This window comes from Manacus candei, unplaced genomic scaffold, assembly GCF_025592945.1.
Source record: "Manacus candei isolate 608988 ecotype Guabito, Panama unplaced genomic scaffold, ASM2559294v1 h1tg000142l, whole genome shotgun sequence".
In the NCBI taxonomy this organism is placed as follows: Eukaryota; Metazoa; Chordata; class Aves; order Passeriformes; family Pipridae; genus Manacus; species Manacus candei.
In genome coordinates, this window is record NW_026138190.1 from 1,549,090 (window position 1) to 1,564,795 (window position 15,706).

At 54.3% G+C, this 15,706-nt stretch overlaps 2 protein-coding genes across 2 annotated transcripts in view; both read left to right on the forward strand.

The window, feature by feature from the left end:
• LOC127462839 (zinc finger protein 239-like) overlaps positions 1-15,706 on the forward strand; it is a 172,603-nt gene that overhangs the window by 8,917 nt on the left and 147,980 nt on the right.
• The window catches only part of LOC127462895 (serine/threonine-protein kinase pim-1-like), a 120,049-nt gene continuing 115,832 nt past the window's right edge, over positions 11,490-15,706 (forward strand). Inside the window, exons 1-2 of the mRNA XM_051771829.1 lie at positions 11,490-12,050; positions 12,150-12,200. Of these exons, the coding sequence (XP_051627789.1) occupies positions 11,490-12,050; positions 12,150-12,200 (612 nt within the window). The remainder of the gene's footprint in view (positions 12,051-12,149; positions 12,201-15,706) is intronic.

Below are 15,706 nucleotides of genomic sequence, written 5' to 3' on the forward strand. Positions count from 1 at the left end.
GGAAATACAGAAGTTAGAGACCTAAAAAGATGAGCAAAAACTAAATGTGATTGTTCTAACCAATGTTCTTTGAGAAGCAGGATTGAAGAATGCTCCAGGAAAAAATTCATAAAACCAAGCCATAGAACCTATCTCCTACAGAGAGAATCATACTGCACAGAGTCATCACTAGGCCTTCAGCTTCAAAGAAAAACTGCAAAATTACCCATGATACCCACTTAAAACTGACTGAACTATTAATAACAAATTTGTGAGTTTTTTATTAAAGGTGAAGAACAACTAAAAGAAGCAGATGAACAAGAGCTGAGAGTTAATTACATCCCAGACATCGGAGACAACTTGGACTGACTTCTCACAGAAGACACTGAATTTCAAACTGTATTAGCAGACTGTAATAGTGATTTATCTATTCATTTTTCTAGGTACCGACTATAGACAGAAATCATGTGTTGCTGCCAATCACTCATTACTCATGTAACTCAGACATTGGTTTAATTCTCCACAATTTAGGAAGTTTTGAAAAACTGTAAGGACAAGTAATGTTATAATTTGCTGGTTTTCCAGAGCTAAAACAATTATGCAGAGATTCCTAACTCACTTATAGGACAAACTGTTGTCAAGAAAACATTTTACACATCAAATGAACATTTTAAAATATAAAAAGGGGGGAAAGAGACCATGCAGGTGCATAAACAGATGCTAAATCAGAGTAGATCTCATTTAAATTTGTTAGGCCTTATATTCCTTGTATGTATTCCTTTTCAGGCCAGGTACAGTTGTTGGACGTGACTACCAAAGATGACAAACTGAGAAGTACACAGCCAATAACTACTTAAAATGTAAAGTGTGTAATTAAAATGTAAAAGTATAATAGAAATTCCAGCTATGTGTGAGTGAAGTGTGACTGAGGTGGCCACCAATGAATGACTGGAAAAAGATTGTATGAGAGAGAGAAACTGTGTAGATATACATGTGTGTAGACTTAAAAATACTTTACATGAGTGTCAAGATTTTAAAGGACTGTGTTACATGAATGTCGGACCATAGTGAGTCCTTATTCTAGATGGTAGATGAACTCTCTTTTTTCTTGGTGAAGTGTTGTTATCCATCCTCGTTGGGAAATGCTGCATTGCTTCTTAGCTTTGAATCAGGGGTTGTCGATACTGATGCCTTGCTTGATCAGCCTGTTGCAAAGGGCCCTGCAGCAGACTAAGGCCATCTTTGTCACACAAATACAAAAAAGGGGGAATTGTCAGGGGTGACAGCGGGTCTGTCAGCACCTTGGCACATACTGACGAAGCAATAGATGTTGACCAGATCAAAGTATACCCCTGAGATGGACTGAAAAGAGAGGACTGAAAATGGAGGCCCTGATCCTGACAACATACTGATGCATCCTGAAGAAGCTGTCCCGTGGGAACAGAGAACACTGTCTCATGAGAACAGGAGCACTGTCTCATGAGAACAAGGACCTGTTTTGAACGAGAGTGGTTGGGAAGAACATCAACATGAGAGAAAAATAAGAGCAAGTGCTCAGGACTGTTGTGGGGAAGAACTGGGCTGTTTTGAGAAAGAGCAAACTTGTGGTGAGAAAGTAGAGTTTAGAAAATGCACCTATTAGCTGTAAGAATTCTGGTGTGAAAGTTTGAACTGTCCTATCCGTGTGCATTACGTGTGTTCAAAAACTGTACTTAAAGGGGCTGCGCAGCAGCCCCGGGCGGCTGTCCCTGCTTTTTCCTTGGAATAAACTTTGCTGGAACCTTTTTTCGTGTCGCTTTGGCCGTTCCGACATGATCAGCGACAGGCCTGGGCTCTGGCAGGGATGTCCTGTGGCACAGGGGCTCAGGATCCAAGGTAAGAAGGCCAAGTGCACATGGCAAGAGCCAGAGCTGGTGCAGAGACATCAGGGAGGGTCTAGAAATGCTGCTGGGAGGGGGTGGGAAAGCAGGAGGGGTGTGTGCAGCCTGCAAGGCCAGAGCAGCAGCAGGGCCAGGGCAGGACAGCCTGCAGGAGAGATGGCCAAGGGCTCTGGCAGGGCTGCAAGGCCCAAAGGCACCCAGGCCTTTGTCCCCTTGCCTCTGGCAGCTGCCTCTGCCACTCAGGACACCAGAAGCAAGTTTCCTTTGGGTTCTGCATTTTATTTCTCTCTTGCCCCAAATGAGGAGTCTGGGAGGGGTTGCCCAGTTTTGGGCCTTTGTTGTTCCTCCCCCTCCCATCCCAGTGCCCCCAAACAGCCCTGAGCCAGCCGGGAGGGACAGGATCTGCTGGGCCAGGGCCTGGGGCTCAGCCCTTGGCCTTTGTGCTCCACAAAACCAAGGCAGGCTTTGCTCAGCATTGCAGGGGCCTGCCCAGAGCCTTTGTCTGCCTGCACTCCTGGCCTCCAAGGAGCTGCTCCAAGGAGTCCCTGGGGAGGCTTTGGCAGTGCCTGCCCTCAGTGGGGCCCAGCAATGCTTCAAGGCACTTGCAGTTTGGCTTCTGACTTCTTCAGCAGCTGCTTCAATCTTCTCTCACTACCTCAGGATGCAAACACACCCTGGGGCTCGTTAAAATCCAGAATTCCCTCAGGATCTCTTTGTCTTCCTTTAATTGTTTTAAAAGCAATTTTTTTTTTGAAATCAAAGAATGGATATATTTTAGTTCAGAGAAGAGGTGATAGAGGTGTTCTCCAAGTGATCTTGATGCTGAGTGTCTCCTCAGGAGATCCACACTGACCCTGGATGATCAACCTTGCTCCTCATCCCCCAACCTCACCAATTCTGACATGGCCCATCTTGGACTGACAGCTGATGCAGCTCCAAAAACAGGGGACATTGTGACCCTGCAGCACCTCATGGAACCAAAGGGAGTCTGGGACGTGGCAGGGCCTGATGGAAACAAAGGAACCTCCTGGGAACAAAGGGACCCTGGACACTGCCAAAAGTCAGGGAGACAAGGGAACCCCAGGACACTGTGGAATCTCCTGGAATCCAGGGGCCATTGGAATACACTGGGGCCTCCTGGAACCAAAGGGAACATGGGACACTGTGGAACCTCATGGAATCAAAAGGACCCCGGGACTTTGTGGAACATCAGGGAATCAAGGGGCCAGTGTGACATCCCAGAACCTTTTGGAACCAAAGGGAACCAATGGGACATTGTGGAATCTCATGGAATCAATGGTCCAGTGTGACATTGGGGAAAATGCTGGAATCAGTGGGCTATTGTCACACTGCAGGGCCGTACAGAGCCAAAGAACACTGGGAAACAGACCAACCTCATGGAATCTCAGAGCCATTGTTGCACTACGGAGCCTCAAGAAACAAGGGATCCAATCTTTGCCTCAGATTTTGTCAACAAATTAAATTTAAGGAATTACAGAACTGAGATTGAACCACTTTTGTCCCACTGGTTTTAATGATTGGCAAAATGAGAATATTTCTATAAAATGAATCCTTTATTCTTACAAATGATCAAACAAAAGATCTAAATCACAATAATTTACTACACAATATGAATGTTAAAACTGCCAGTAGTACAGTATAAGATAAGATAATGCACTATATTGAAGCAATTATTGAAACAATTATATTAAAGCTAGCCAAAAGAAATAATTTTTACATAGAGATCTGATGGAACTCACCCAGACCAACGGTCGTGGGGAGATTTCTTTTGCTCAACCTTGAGGAGTGTCCTTGGAGGGCGTCCCCACCCAAGGCAGGAATCTCCACACATCTACCCCAAGAAGGGTTGTGTTAGAAGAACCTGCCTGGATGAAAGGGGACTGGACTTCTCTAGTAGGAAGGGATTGACTGCTCCTCACAAATGGACAGACCAGTGAGCAGCTTCTCTGTCCCATCCAAGTTCCAAAAGCAGGACGTGTGTTTGGAGTTGGGTGAACCAGGCTGGTTTGAGCATCATTCAACACCAAAACCATTCCCAGGGTGCCATCGGTAACTGGCAGATCTCACAGACAGCTTGCATGAGAGCTGGCACTGTTGGCATTGTCTGATGGCATTTTAGGCCTTCTCAGGGTAGGCCCTCCTGCCACCCGGGTCGAGAGGTTGGCTGTGAAAGTCCATCCTGGAGATGCACAGGGAGCCAAGAGTTGGGCTCCTGAGTGACATCCAACAATGGACAGGGGGATGGGACTGACCAGATGAAAGTGTCTCAGGTAGATCTGACCACTCCTTGGGCCTGGCCATCCACACAGATGTTTCCCCAGTGAACAGATACTACAGAGGATGTTTGATAACGTTTCTGTAACCCCAGAATATTGAAATAAATGTAGATTTAATTCTGTACAACACAGAAATTCATTCACTTTCTCTTTTCCTCCTTCTGTGGATGGAGGGAACTTGTGACTTCAGTGTGTGACTCACTGTGTGCAAAGGGCAAATATGGACAGAATTCAGGGCAGGGAGTGTTGGGGGGATCTTGGGATCTGTGCTTGATAGAGAAGGTGTTTGCCATTGGTCTCAGACTATCTACTGCAGAAAGTGGACTTCAGTGGAGGCAATGTGGACTTAATATACAATAGAGGAAGGACTTTTGTTTTTTATTGAGCTGTGCCTTCCTCTGGTTTAGTTTGCTGGCAATAAATGAACATCCCTCTGTGTCTCGGGCAGCTCTTTCTCCAAGCCAAGCAGGTGGGAGTTGGTGCCAAGGAGCTGAAACCTGCAGGTCCAGCTTTGAGTGGAGGGAGCTCAGATTTGCCCAAGGCTGCTTTGAGTGCCAGGGCTTTGATGAGGGAATGGTGGGGTGGGGATAGGGATAAAGTCTGATGGATTGTCAGATATAAAATGGTCTTGATTTTCTTATCTATTCAGACTGAATTATGAGGTGCTTGGGATCAATATCAACTGGGGATTTCTGATATCAAAGTAAAAACAGGAAAAAAGTAAACAGGCCACAAAAAAGGAAATATTTTCTCATTTCTTCTTTAATACAATATAGTCACTTTGAATGTACTTCTGAGATTCTGAGATCTAATTAACCACAAAAGAAATGCAGACTTACAAGTAAATTATCTCCAAGGGGCTTGTCTGGTTAAGATGCCAACACTGAACAGAGAGTGTGGAGGAATGAGCAGACAAGGAGACCATCCCTGGGGCTGGGGAAGCAGGAACTCAGAGTCACTGGTTCCAGGTGGCAAATGGACTGGGGGATGTTTCTGGGAGAGCCCATAAAGGGTGTGCTGGTTTCACGGGGAGTACAGTTAAATTTCTTCCCCGTGGCTGGTGCAGGGCTGTGTTTTGGATTTGTGCTGGACACAGGGTTGATAATCACAGAATGACAGAATAGGATGAGTTGGAAGGGACCCCCACAAGGATCATCCAGTCCAACCCCTACCCTGCACAGGACCATCCCCAAGGGTCACACCATGATCCTGAGAGGATCATCCAAACACTTCTTGAGCTCTGTCAGCCTTGGTGCTGTGCCCACTGCCTTGGGGAGCCTGGTCAGTGCCCAACCACCCTCTGGGGGAACAATCTTTTTCTAAGATCCAACCCTGACACAACTTCAGACCATTCTCTCAGTCCTGTCCCTCGTCCCCCCAGAGCAGAGCTCAGGGCCTGCCCCTCCTCTGCCCCTCCCCAGGAAGTTGGACCTGCACTGAGGTCTCCCCTCAGTCTCCTCTTCTCCAGTTGAACACACCAAGTGCCCTCAGTGTCCTCACACACCTTCCCCCCAAGGCCCTTCCCCATCTTCCTTGCCCTCCTTTGGACACTCTCTAATGGCTCAATCTCTCCCTTCCATTGTGTCCCCCCAAACTGCCCCAATGGTGCAGGTGAGGCCGCCCCAGGGCAGAGCAGAGCGGGACAATCCCCTCCCTGGCCCGGCCGGCCATGCTGGGCCTGATGCCCCCAGGACAGGCTTGGCCCTCCTGGCTGCCAGGGCACTGCTGACTCAGGGCCAACTGGCCACCCACCAGCACCCCCAGGGCCCTTTCCCAGCACTGCTTTCCAGCCTCTCCTTCCCAGTCTGTCCGTCCCTGCGGGGTTGCCCCATCCCAGGGCAGAATCCGGCACTTCCCCCTGTGGAAGTTCTCAGGGCTCCTAAAGAGCCGGGAGGTCACGGGATGTCAAAGAGCCCCACGGAGCTAAAGGGACCCTTGGGACGCTGTGGAACCTCCTGGAATCAAGGGACCTTTGTGACATGTGGGGCCTCATGGAATCAGAGGAACCCTGTGGAATATCATGGAATCAAGGGGCACCTGTGACACTGCAGGGTCTCATGCTCCAGAAGGAACCCTGGCACACTGTAGGATCTCATGGAACCAAGGTGCCATTGTGACACAGCATGGCTGCAGGGAATCAGGGCTCCAGAGTAAAAGTCCATGGCCTCATGGAAAAAATGAATTCTGGAACACTGTGGAACCTCAAGGAATCAAGAGGCCATTGTGACACTGCAGGGCCTCATGGAGCCAAAGGAACCCTGGGACTTTTTGGATCCTTATGGAGTCAAGGGCCAGTTGTGACACTGCAGAGCCTCATGGCACTAAAGGAATTGTGGAGAACTGCCGATGCCTAAAATCTGTCCTGACACAGTTTTAAACTCTTTTACTATTCTTGGTTGTTAGTAAAGACAATCTGACTGTGTCACTAAAAATAGAAGTTTTATTCTTCCGTCCTCCTCGTCCACCCCAAAATGGCAGAAAAGGCATGCAGTGTTTACAGTAAAGCTTTTTTATCCCACCTAGCGCAGGAATTTCTAGGCTACAGGGAAGGAGGCACCCATGGACCTTTTTAACATACTGTCACACACTTTTTCTAACCTATCCACACTAGTCAAATTTTTCTAACAACACACTGTCATTCTTAATTATAAATTAATTCATATTTCATAAGTGGGGTGACCTAAAGCAGTCTCTTCCTTCTCATTTTTAACTCTGGTAGCAGGTGTTCACCGCAGGTGTCCTTCCCCTGTGTAAGGGGGATATTTTTGAATTAGATGATCAATAGAGCATAGAGGCGTGAGAACGAAGTCATATTAGGATGTGAAACCAGCTAGAGTGTGGTACAATGTAGCTTCATGGCACAAGCTAATTGTAAGGTCCATTGTGTTTTTTAGCAAGTCAGCCTGATATCCCCTATTATCAGAGCTGAGTTTTTCCTTGGTTTTGCTACATATTGCAAGATAGAGACATCTACCCTTGAAACACAATGGTAGAGGTCATCCATAGGGGTGAGAAAGATGATGATGGGAGGAAGATTATGTGGGCAGGGGTCGCTCGCCCCTTGCCCTACAAGTAGGGCATGCACAGACTGTTGCCATGAGGTAATGATCAGGCGGTGTTTGGCTGCCATTCAGGCATCACCTTATACTGGGTACTGGCCCTACGTGGTGTAATGTGGAACTGATAAAATGGGGTGTCAGAGCTGCTGGGGTGAGCGATCCTCATCCTGCCATGGAGACTGTGTTGTTCCGCGGGGACGCCCGCTAAGCACGGGCACCGACCAGCTGCTGCAGATCCTGACAGCCCTGGCCTGTCTGTGTGGGTAAGCACAGTTTTTGATAGGAAGCAACTGAGAGAACAAACTTTTTAATATCCTTTTTGTGTTCCTTTAATTCCCCTTTTATGTTTATAGTATTTTTCCTTAGTTTCCCTTTTTACTAACCAATATCGTGTTATCCATAACATTGTGTTAAGATCCTTTTTTGGTATCCCTTTTTCACTAGTTAATACTGTATTAAATGCTGTTCGTAGTATTTGTTTTAATGCCACCCGATAAGATAGTTATTTTGTATCCTTTTTTTTTCTTTTTAGTTTTTAATTCCTCTTGCTAAGTTTATTACTATTATTATTATTCTCACTGTAATAAAAGATATTTTGTGTGCTTGAGTATTTTTTGGCACTTGTCTTTATTCTGGACATGTATCCGAACGTACTGCTACACCCTGAAGTCAGCAGCTTCTTCTCCCCCTCTCACAGAGTGCCCAAGGCCATCTGATGGATTCCATCGCTGTCTCTGAGGCCTCTCTCTGGGGAGCTGCCTCTGGCTCTCCAGCCTGAACACCTGCTTGGTCTCCCACCCCCCAGCTGTGATTCAGTTTTCTGGAATGATTATGAATGAGTTAAAAAGCTTTTTTGGGCCATGATCCAGGCAACTGCTGCCGTGGATAACGTGGATTGCAGGAAGGCAGAAGAGAAGGACGTGAAAGGGCCACCTGAGAGCAAAAGGTATTCTTCATTTTCAGTAGTCTCTGAATTTTTGTTACTAGTTTTCTGTTTCTGTGGAAGAGTTCAGTGTCCTCCCTCCTGGGAGGGATGGGAATAAATGGTTAAACATGGAAAACGTTGTGGCTGAGCTGTTCCAACACTGCAAACTGTCATTTGTCCAGATGGCCTAAAGATGTCCAGATTATCAAAAACCTTCCATATGTTTCTTTTCAGGGAGAGAGAAATATTTGATGAAGAAATCCAGCAAAGGCAAAAGTGCAAGGCCAAACCTCAGCCTGCTGAGAGCTGAGGAGTGGCACCAACTGCCTCAGAATTACATAGGGAAAATAAGAAACACAGAGGTTTTGGAATGGGATCGAGCCATTTTCAATGGGATTGATTCACTTTGAGGTGACAGACTGATCCCTCTCGACTTTTGGGATGCAGAGCTGGGAGAGACTGGAATGTTAATGGTCCACAGCTCCAACACTCTCCAGTTGCAGAAGCAGTGGGGGCTTTGCTGCCCATGGGCAAAGGAACTGCCCAGGGAAGGGGGGGTTAATGGGGCTGGGGGGGGAGAGGAGGGGCAGCACCATGAGCAGGTGAGTCCTGAGACCCCCCTGGTGTCCCCAAGACCATCTTGGTGTCCCCACCCCCCCCCCTTGACACCCCGAGACCCCCCTGGTGTCTCCAGTGTCCCCAGGGCCTCCCCATGGCCCCAATCCCCCCTTGACACCCCCAATTCCACTGTCCCCAAACCCCATCCCTGATGTCCCCAACCCTCCATCTCATCCCAGGAGCCCCCCCTGGACCCTCTGACCACAAAAACACCCCTCCTTCCCCCCACGCTCATAGAAAGGCCAGGGGCATCTGGGGACACACTTGGGACAGTTGGGGGGCTTTGCGGGGCACTGGGTCATTACTGGGGGATACTGGGACACACTGGGGGGAACCAGGGGGCACTGGGAGGGACTGGGGGGGAACTGGGGCACACTGGGGGACACTGGGAGGGACTGAGGAGTTCCTGGGGGATTACCAGGACACACGGGGGGACACTGGGAGGTTACTGGGCCACACCGGGGGTTACTGGGTGCTCACTGGAGGATCATTGGGCCACACTGGGAGGCAGTGGGAGGTCACTGGGATGCACTGGGTGGTCACTGAGGGGGTTACTGGGCCGTACTGAGAGTCACTGGGAGGTCACTGGGCTGTACTGGGGACACTGGGATCCCCTTACCCGGATGTGGTACATCTCGTCCCTGGACTTTGGGGGGGCACCACCAGGCCCCCTCCCCTGGGGGCTGGAGGACCCCCTGAACCCCACTGCTGAGCCCTCCCTGTAGGATCTCTGTGTGCTGAGTTTTGCGGTCTCTGGGGTTCAGGACGGGCAGCAGGATCCCCTTTCCCTGGGGTCGGTCCGCCGGGCCGGCAGGGGCGCTGTGGCCCGAAAAGAAATGGCGGGTCCAGCACGTGACGCGGGGCCTCATGGGAGTTGTAGTTCTTTTATGAGCTCTCCGCCGGCGCGCCTGCGCAGTGCAGCCAGGCCGTTGGAAAAGCCCCCGAGCCCCGCAGCCCCCGAGAGGGCTCCAAGGCCCCGCGCTCTGCCCCTCGGGAACCCCCGAACCCCTCCGCTAAACCCTCCCGAGCCCTCCAGCCTTTCCACTCCCAGTGCAGTGCACCCGCCGCCGCCTCCTCCATCACTTCCCCACAGCCAACATGGCGCTCTGCGCGCTCCCCGCCTCCAGAGAGACCCCCACAGTCAATCAGCGTGCGGTCTCGCCCCCCGCCCAGGCATCGGGCGAGCGGGAGAGGAAGACTTTGAGCCTTCATCCCCTGCGACCACCCGAGAGGAGCTCCAGAGAGAAGTGCGCAGGAGCCAGAAGGCGCGTCCCGAGATTTACATGGAACACCGCCCACTCTCGGGTAGCTCGTGAAGATGTAAAAATGTGCAATGAATATGGATGAGCTAATTTCCCAGGAACTGGAACAGTCCTGTGTGTGCAGGGACACAGGTCAGGGGGTGCTCCCCCAGCAGCCCTCTGCCCCCACAGCAGGTTGGGAGCTCAGGGGGCCACCCCGGACCCCCCTTTCCCACCCCCCTCTGCCCACAGCTGCTGCAGCACCAGCTGCTGGGTGGGGGGAGTCCCCCCATCAGCCCCCAGGGTTGGGGACCCGTGGAGAATCGTGACCAGAGCAAGCACAGAGAGGGTTACAGAAGCAGTGGACATTCCCAGTGCGGATCTGCCCCCTCCCAGAGCCCCAGGGAACCGCTCCAGGGCCCAACTGATGGGGGACAGGGGGGACCCATATGGGAACCCCCCGCCCTCTGTCCCCCTGCCCACTGTCCAACACCCCTTTTCTCCCCTCTCCCACCCCTTTCTCATCAACCCCACAGTCCTCAGCTCCCCCCCCAGCTCGGTTTGGGGCTGTTTCTTCCCCTCTGCCCTGCTCGGTTTCAGAGTCTCAGCCCCTTCCCTGCTCAGTTTGGAGGTCCCAGCCCCCCTTTTCTCCCGTTCTCCCCCCCCTTTTTCCACTGTCCCCTGAAAGGGAGCTGTTAAATATTGGGTGCTGAAAAAGCTGCTACATTGTGTCCATTCCAAATTAAGCCTGCATTTATTAGGATGGACTGGCATCCAAATGGCAGCAAGAAGAGTCTTCTAATTCTCTTCTTTTTAATCCTCTCTGCAGTCGCCGGCTTTCCCCTCTAAGCGGGCAGGAAAACAGGAACAGCCCTGGTGTGGTCGGGGAGCAGCGCTGACCCCAAAGGGCTGCATTTCCCCTGCCGATCGTCCTGCTCTGCCCTCCCCCGGGGCTGGCTCTGCCTGGCGCTGGCCGGACGTGCCGGGGCTCCTCACCGAGCAAACACCCTCCCAAACTTCAGGGGCAAGTCCAGCCCCCGGCTGGCCTGGGAGGAAGCGACAGCAGCGCGGGCCGAGCGGGCGGGATGGGGTCCGAGCAGCGGCGGGAAGTTGCAAGATTGCCAGCAAAGAAGTCAAAATAAAGTGAAGCAGCTAAAAAAGCCCGTGGCCTCGGCATGGGTGCGGGAGGAAGGGGAGCTCCGTGACTCCAGCCGGGGCTGCCCCCGGGGCGCGCGGGGGCCAACGGGGAACGGACAAACGGACAAACGGACGAACGGACCAACGGCCCCGGCGCTTCGGCGGCAGCAGCGGCGGCAGCAGCAGCGACTCTTAGCGACGCGCTCTCGCTCTTCCTCCTGCTCTTCTTCCTCCTCTCCCTGTCCCGGTGTCCCTGTCCCGGTGTCCCGCTGTCCCAGTGTCCCTGTCCCGGTGTCCCCGTCCCGGTGTCCCTGTCCCGTTCCCGGTCCCCCCTCCCCTTGCCGGCCCGGGCCATGGCCCCGGCCGTTCCCCTCTGCCGGGCGGGGCCGCCCCGTCCCCGGCCCTGGGCGGCCCTGGGCGGTCCCGCCCTCGCCCGGCTCCCGGCGCGCCGGCTGTGGCGCTGCTGGGCGCTCCTGTGGGGCGGGCTGCGGGGCGGGCTGCGGGACGGGCTGTGGCGCTGCTGGGCGCTCCTGTGGGACGGGCTGTGGGACGGGCTGTGGGACGGGCTGTGGGGCGGGCTCGGCCTCGCCGCCCCTTGGCTCCGCCCGGCTCGAGCCCGGCGCCTGCCGGGGCCGGCGGGGGACGCGGGCGCCGCGGCCGCTGCCGCCTCCTCGGCGGGTTCCCCGGGCAGAGCTCCGCCGCCGCTGCCCGCTGCGGGTGGGGAAGCCCGGCCCGGGCCGCTCGAGGGGCGCTCGGGGGCCGTGCCGGGCCCCGGCCCGAACGCTGACGGCCACGTCTCGCCCGCACGGAAGGCGAAGGGGCCCCTGCAGAAGCGCTACCGGCTGGGTTCGCTGCTGGGCAGCGGCGGCTTCGGCCGCGTCTACGCGGGGACCCGCCTGGCGGACGGAGCCCCGGTGAGTGCAGGAGGAGGAGCAGGAGGAGGAGGAGGAGGAAGAGGAGGAGGAGAGCGGGACGGGCGGCGAGCTCAACCCGCCGTCCCCCTTGGCTTGCAGGTGGCCATCAAAGCCGTGCCCCGGGATCTCATCCGGCGGTGGGGCGAGCTGGTGAGCGAGCGGGGCCAGCGGGAGAAAGCGGGGCGGGCCGGGCGGGGACGAGCCGAGGCCCGGGAGGGTGGAAGCCGCCGGGACACCTGGAGGGAGAGTGGGCCCGTGGGGTCGGTGGGGGACGGGGAGCATCCAGGGCTGGCAGAGGGGTAGCAGGCAGACAGGCACGGCGTCAGCCCCACTGACGACCCCGTGGTCCCCCCGCAGCCCGACGGCACCCTGGCACCCCTGGAGATCGTGCTGCTGGACAAGGTGTCCAATGGCTTTCGTGGTGTCATCCAGCTCCTGGAGTGGTTCGAGCTCCCCAACAGTTTCTTGCTGGTGATGGAGCGTCCGGAGCGCTCTCGGGACCTCTCTCGCTTAATCACGGCGTGGGGGTTCCTGCCGGAGGAGATGGCGTGGGGGCTGTTCCGCCAGGTGCTGCAGGCCGTGCGGCACTGCACCAGCTGCGGCGTCCTGCACCGGGACATCAAGCCCCACAACATCCTCCTCGACCTGGCCACCGGCGAAGCGAAGCTCCTTGACTTTGGATGTGCCACCTTCCTGCAGGACACGGTCTACACCCAGTTTGCAGGTGAGCCCACAGCTGGGGGATGCTCCTGGTGCTGGGCATTGCATGGCCATGCCCGGGTGTGGCACCGGAGATTGCCCCTTTGGCTGAGGGGGAATAGGATTAGTTCTTCAGCCGAGTTGCTTTTGGATGGGGCTGGGGGGTGACTGTGAGACGGGCCCCGGCCTTGCCGACAGCCTGTGCCACCCACCCTGTTCTGGGCTGGGTCTGGGGCAGGGGGGAGCCAGCCTGGCCAAAACCCCCATGAGGGTAGCAGAGAAGGGGGTCAGAACTGTGCACCAGCTGGCTTGGTGTGCAGGCGAGGAAGGGCTTGGGCTGCTCCGCTTGCCTTGTTTGCCTTGGCTTATGATGAATTGTTGGGGGCAGTGCAGTGGGGCAGGGAGAAGGCATGGCTTTTCCCCACCACTGGCTGGGTTTTTCCCTTGCATGTAATGGTTGGGCCTTGCCAGGGCTTCTGCTGCCCTCTTGGACACCAGTGGCTTCTTCTGCAACCCCAAGTTTGTAACCAAGAGTCAGGGGCCGGTGAGAAGGCAGTGGGTCACAGCGTGTGCCACTGGGGCAGGCCCCACATTGCCAGGGATGCTGGGGTGAGGCTCTGGGAGCAGGCAGCATCCACCTGATGAACTCCATCTGTATTCCATAGGAACACCGTCATACAGCCCGCCAGAGTGGATCTGCTTCAAACGCTACCGCGGCGAGGCGGCCACGATCTGGTCCCTGGGCATCCTGCTCTACCAGATGGTCTGCGGGAAGCACCCGTTCTGCAGAGGCACCAACACCATCTGGGACCAGCTCCCGTTCCCACCACGGGTCTCTCGAGGTGGATACCAATCTTTGTGGCACGGGGGGAATAACGGTGTTGGGAGAGGGCAGCGGGCTCACGAGGACGCCGCTCTTGAAGCTGTTTGTGTCCCATGGGTGGCTGGAGGAGGTGGCCTGTGTCCTGCCATCCTGCTCTCCTCCAAAAGGGAGAATCGATGGAGAAGTTTGGGCACAGCTCTGAGCACAGCCAGCACAGCCTGGGCACGTGGACAGTGGGACAGAGGGGACAGGATCCTTCTCCAACTGACCGGCCATTTTCCCCCCAGGCTGCCAGCACCTTATCAGGTGGTGTTTGTCCATCCGCCCCTCGGACAGGCCAGCATTGGAAGACCTTTTGTGCCATCCTTGGGTGCAGGGCATCCACCTGCTCTAGAAGACAGGAGAGATCCACGTGCTCACTTTGATCCAGGGCCCTGGCAAGTAACACCTCCACACGTCTCTTGGCAATAAGAAGCAAAGAAAACCAGACTTTTTTGTCAGCCTGTAGCACTGAGGGGGGGTCATCACATGGGAACATGCACCTCTTTGTGCTGGAGCTGGGCTGCAGACCCGGTCTTCCAAGTGCTGGTGGCCACCATCCAACCTGGTTTTGCTCATCCTGCTTCACAGACAGCTGGGCCCTCGGCAGAACACTGACAGCCTGGTCTGGCCCCCAGGGAAGGAGAAGGGGCCTCTGGAGAAGCTGTGCCGGGTGGGGCTGCTGCTGGAGACGTCGAGGACGACGTCAGGGATGACCAGCTCTTTGTTGTTGACCTGGACACTGGGGAGCTGAAGATGATGGACTTTGATTGTGGCCCCTTCCTCCAAGCCGTGCTCCACAGGCCGTTTGCAGATGAGTCCACACCCGGGGGTGCTCCCGGCCGCGGGCATTGCTCAGCCTGGCTGGGCACCGAAGGGTCCCCCTTTGCTGGCGGGGAACCCGATGAATTCTTCAGCCGGCTGCCAAGCTGCTTCTTGGCAGGAGGGCGGGCGGGTGCTCTGGGCTGGGTGTGAAATGGGAGCCCGGCTCTGCCACCAGCCTCTGCCACTGCCCCTTTGCTGGGTGGGGCTGGGGCAGGGGCAACCAGCCTGCCAAAAACAAACCCCGTGGGGGGAGCAAAGGTGGGGCTGCAGAACACCAGCTGCTTTGGGCTGCAGGCCAGGAAAGGCTTGGGCTGCCTTGGCTTAGGAGCCTTTTTTTGGGGGCAGTGCAGCAGGGCAGGGAGAAGGCCTGGGTTTTCCTTAGCTGGAGGAGGTGGGGTTTTTCTTTGGCCTGGAGGGGTTGGGCCTTCCTCAGAACCCTGAGTGAATGTTAACATTTTACCTTTTTTCTTGTTTCCACTTTTGGTTTGTAATCTCTTGTCATGAATTTGTTGTTTGTTTTCAAGGGAAGAGTTGGAGCTGGTGCCCAGTCTGGATTGGGAAGGGCTGGGACCATCCCTGGAGAGGATCTGACGTCCCCTCTGAGAAGGCTGAGGACATCCTTTGGGACACACTCTTCTTCCAGCAGCAGATCTTGTGAGGTAGATGCTCATCTTGCCCATCTTCTCAGCAGGAGTGGGATAATGGCTTTGGGGAGATGGCAGCAGGCACATGAACATCCCGCCCTTGCAGCTGCTGAGCAGGTTGATCTCCTGGGCTTGGCTGGAGGAGGTGGCACCTGTGTTGAGTAATTTCTGAAATCCAATCGATCTGGGATGACCCCAAATGACAGTTTAGTTTTCACCTTGCTCGAGCTGTATCTCAGCTGTTCTCTGAACAGTTCTCTCCTCCACCTGCCTGTTACTTCCCAACTGCTCCCTCTTTTCCCTGCAACGAGTTCCCAGCTTGTCATGGTCTCCATCAAACCATTGATAGAAGAAATAGAAACTCTACTCCCAGTACCCCAGAGTGCCCAAATGAGGAACAATGTAATCCTGGAGAAGTCCTAGAGAATTAGATAAGGGATGTCCCAAACCAGCAGGATGTAAACTAAGCCCTGTGTACCCAGATAAAGGAAACACAATGGTGCTGTGCTGCTCAAGAACTGAGCAGCACAGATGACAGAGAAGGCCAGGAAGGACCAGAAAAGGACTTCCAATAGGGGTGTGACTATGTAAAGCAGAGTAATGAATATGTATTAAGTAAGCAAGGC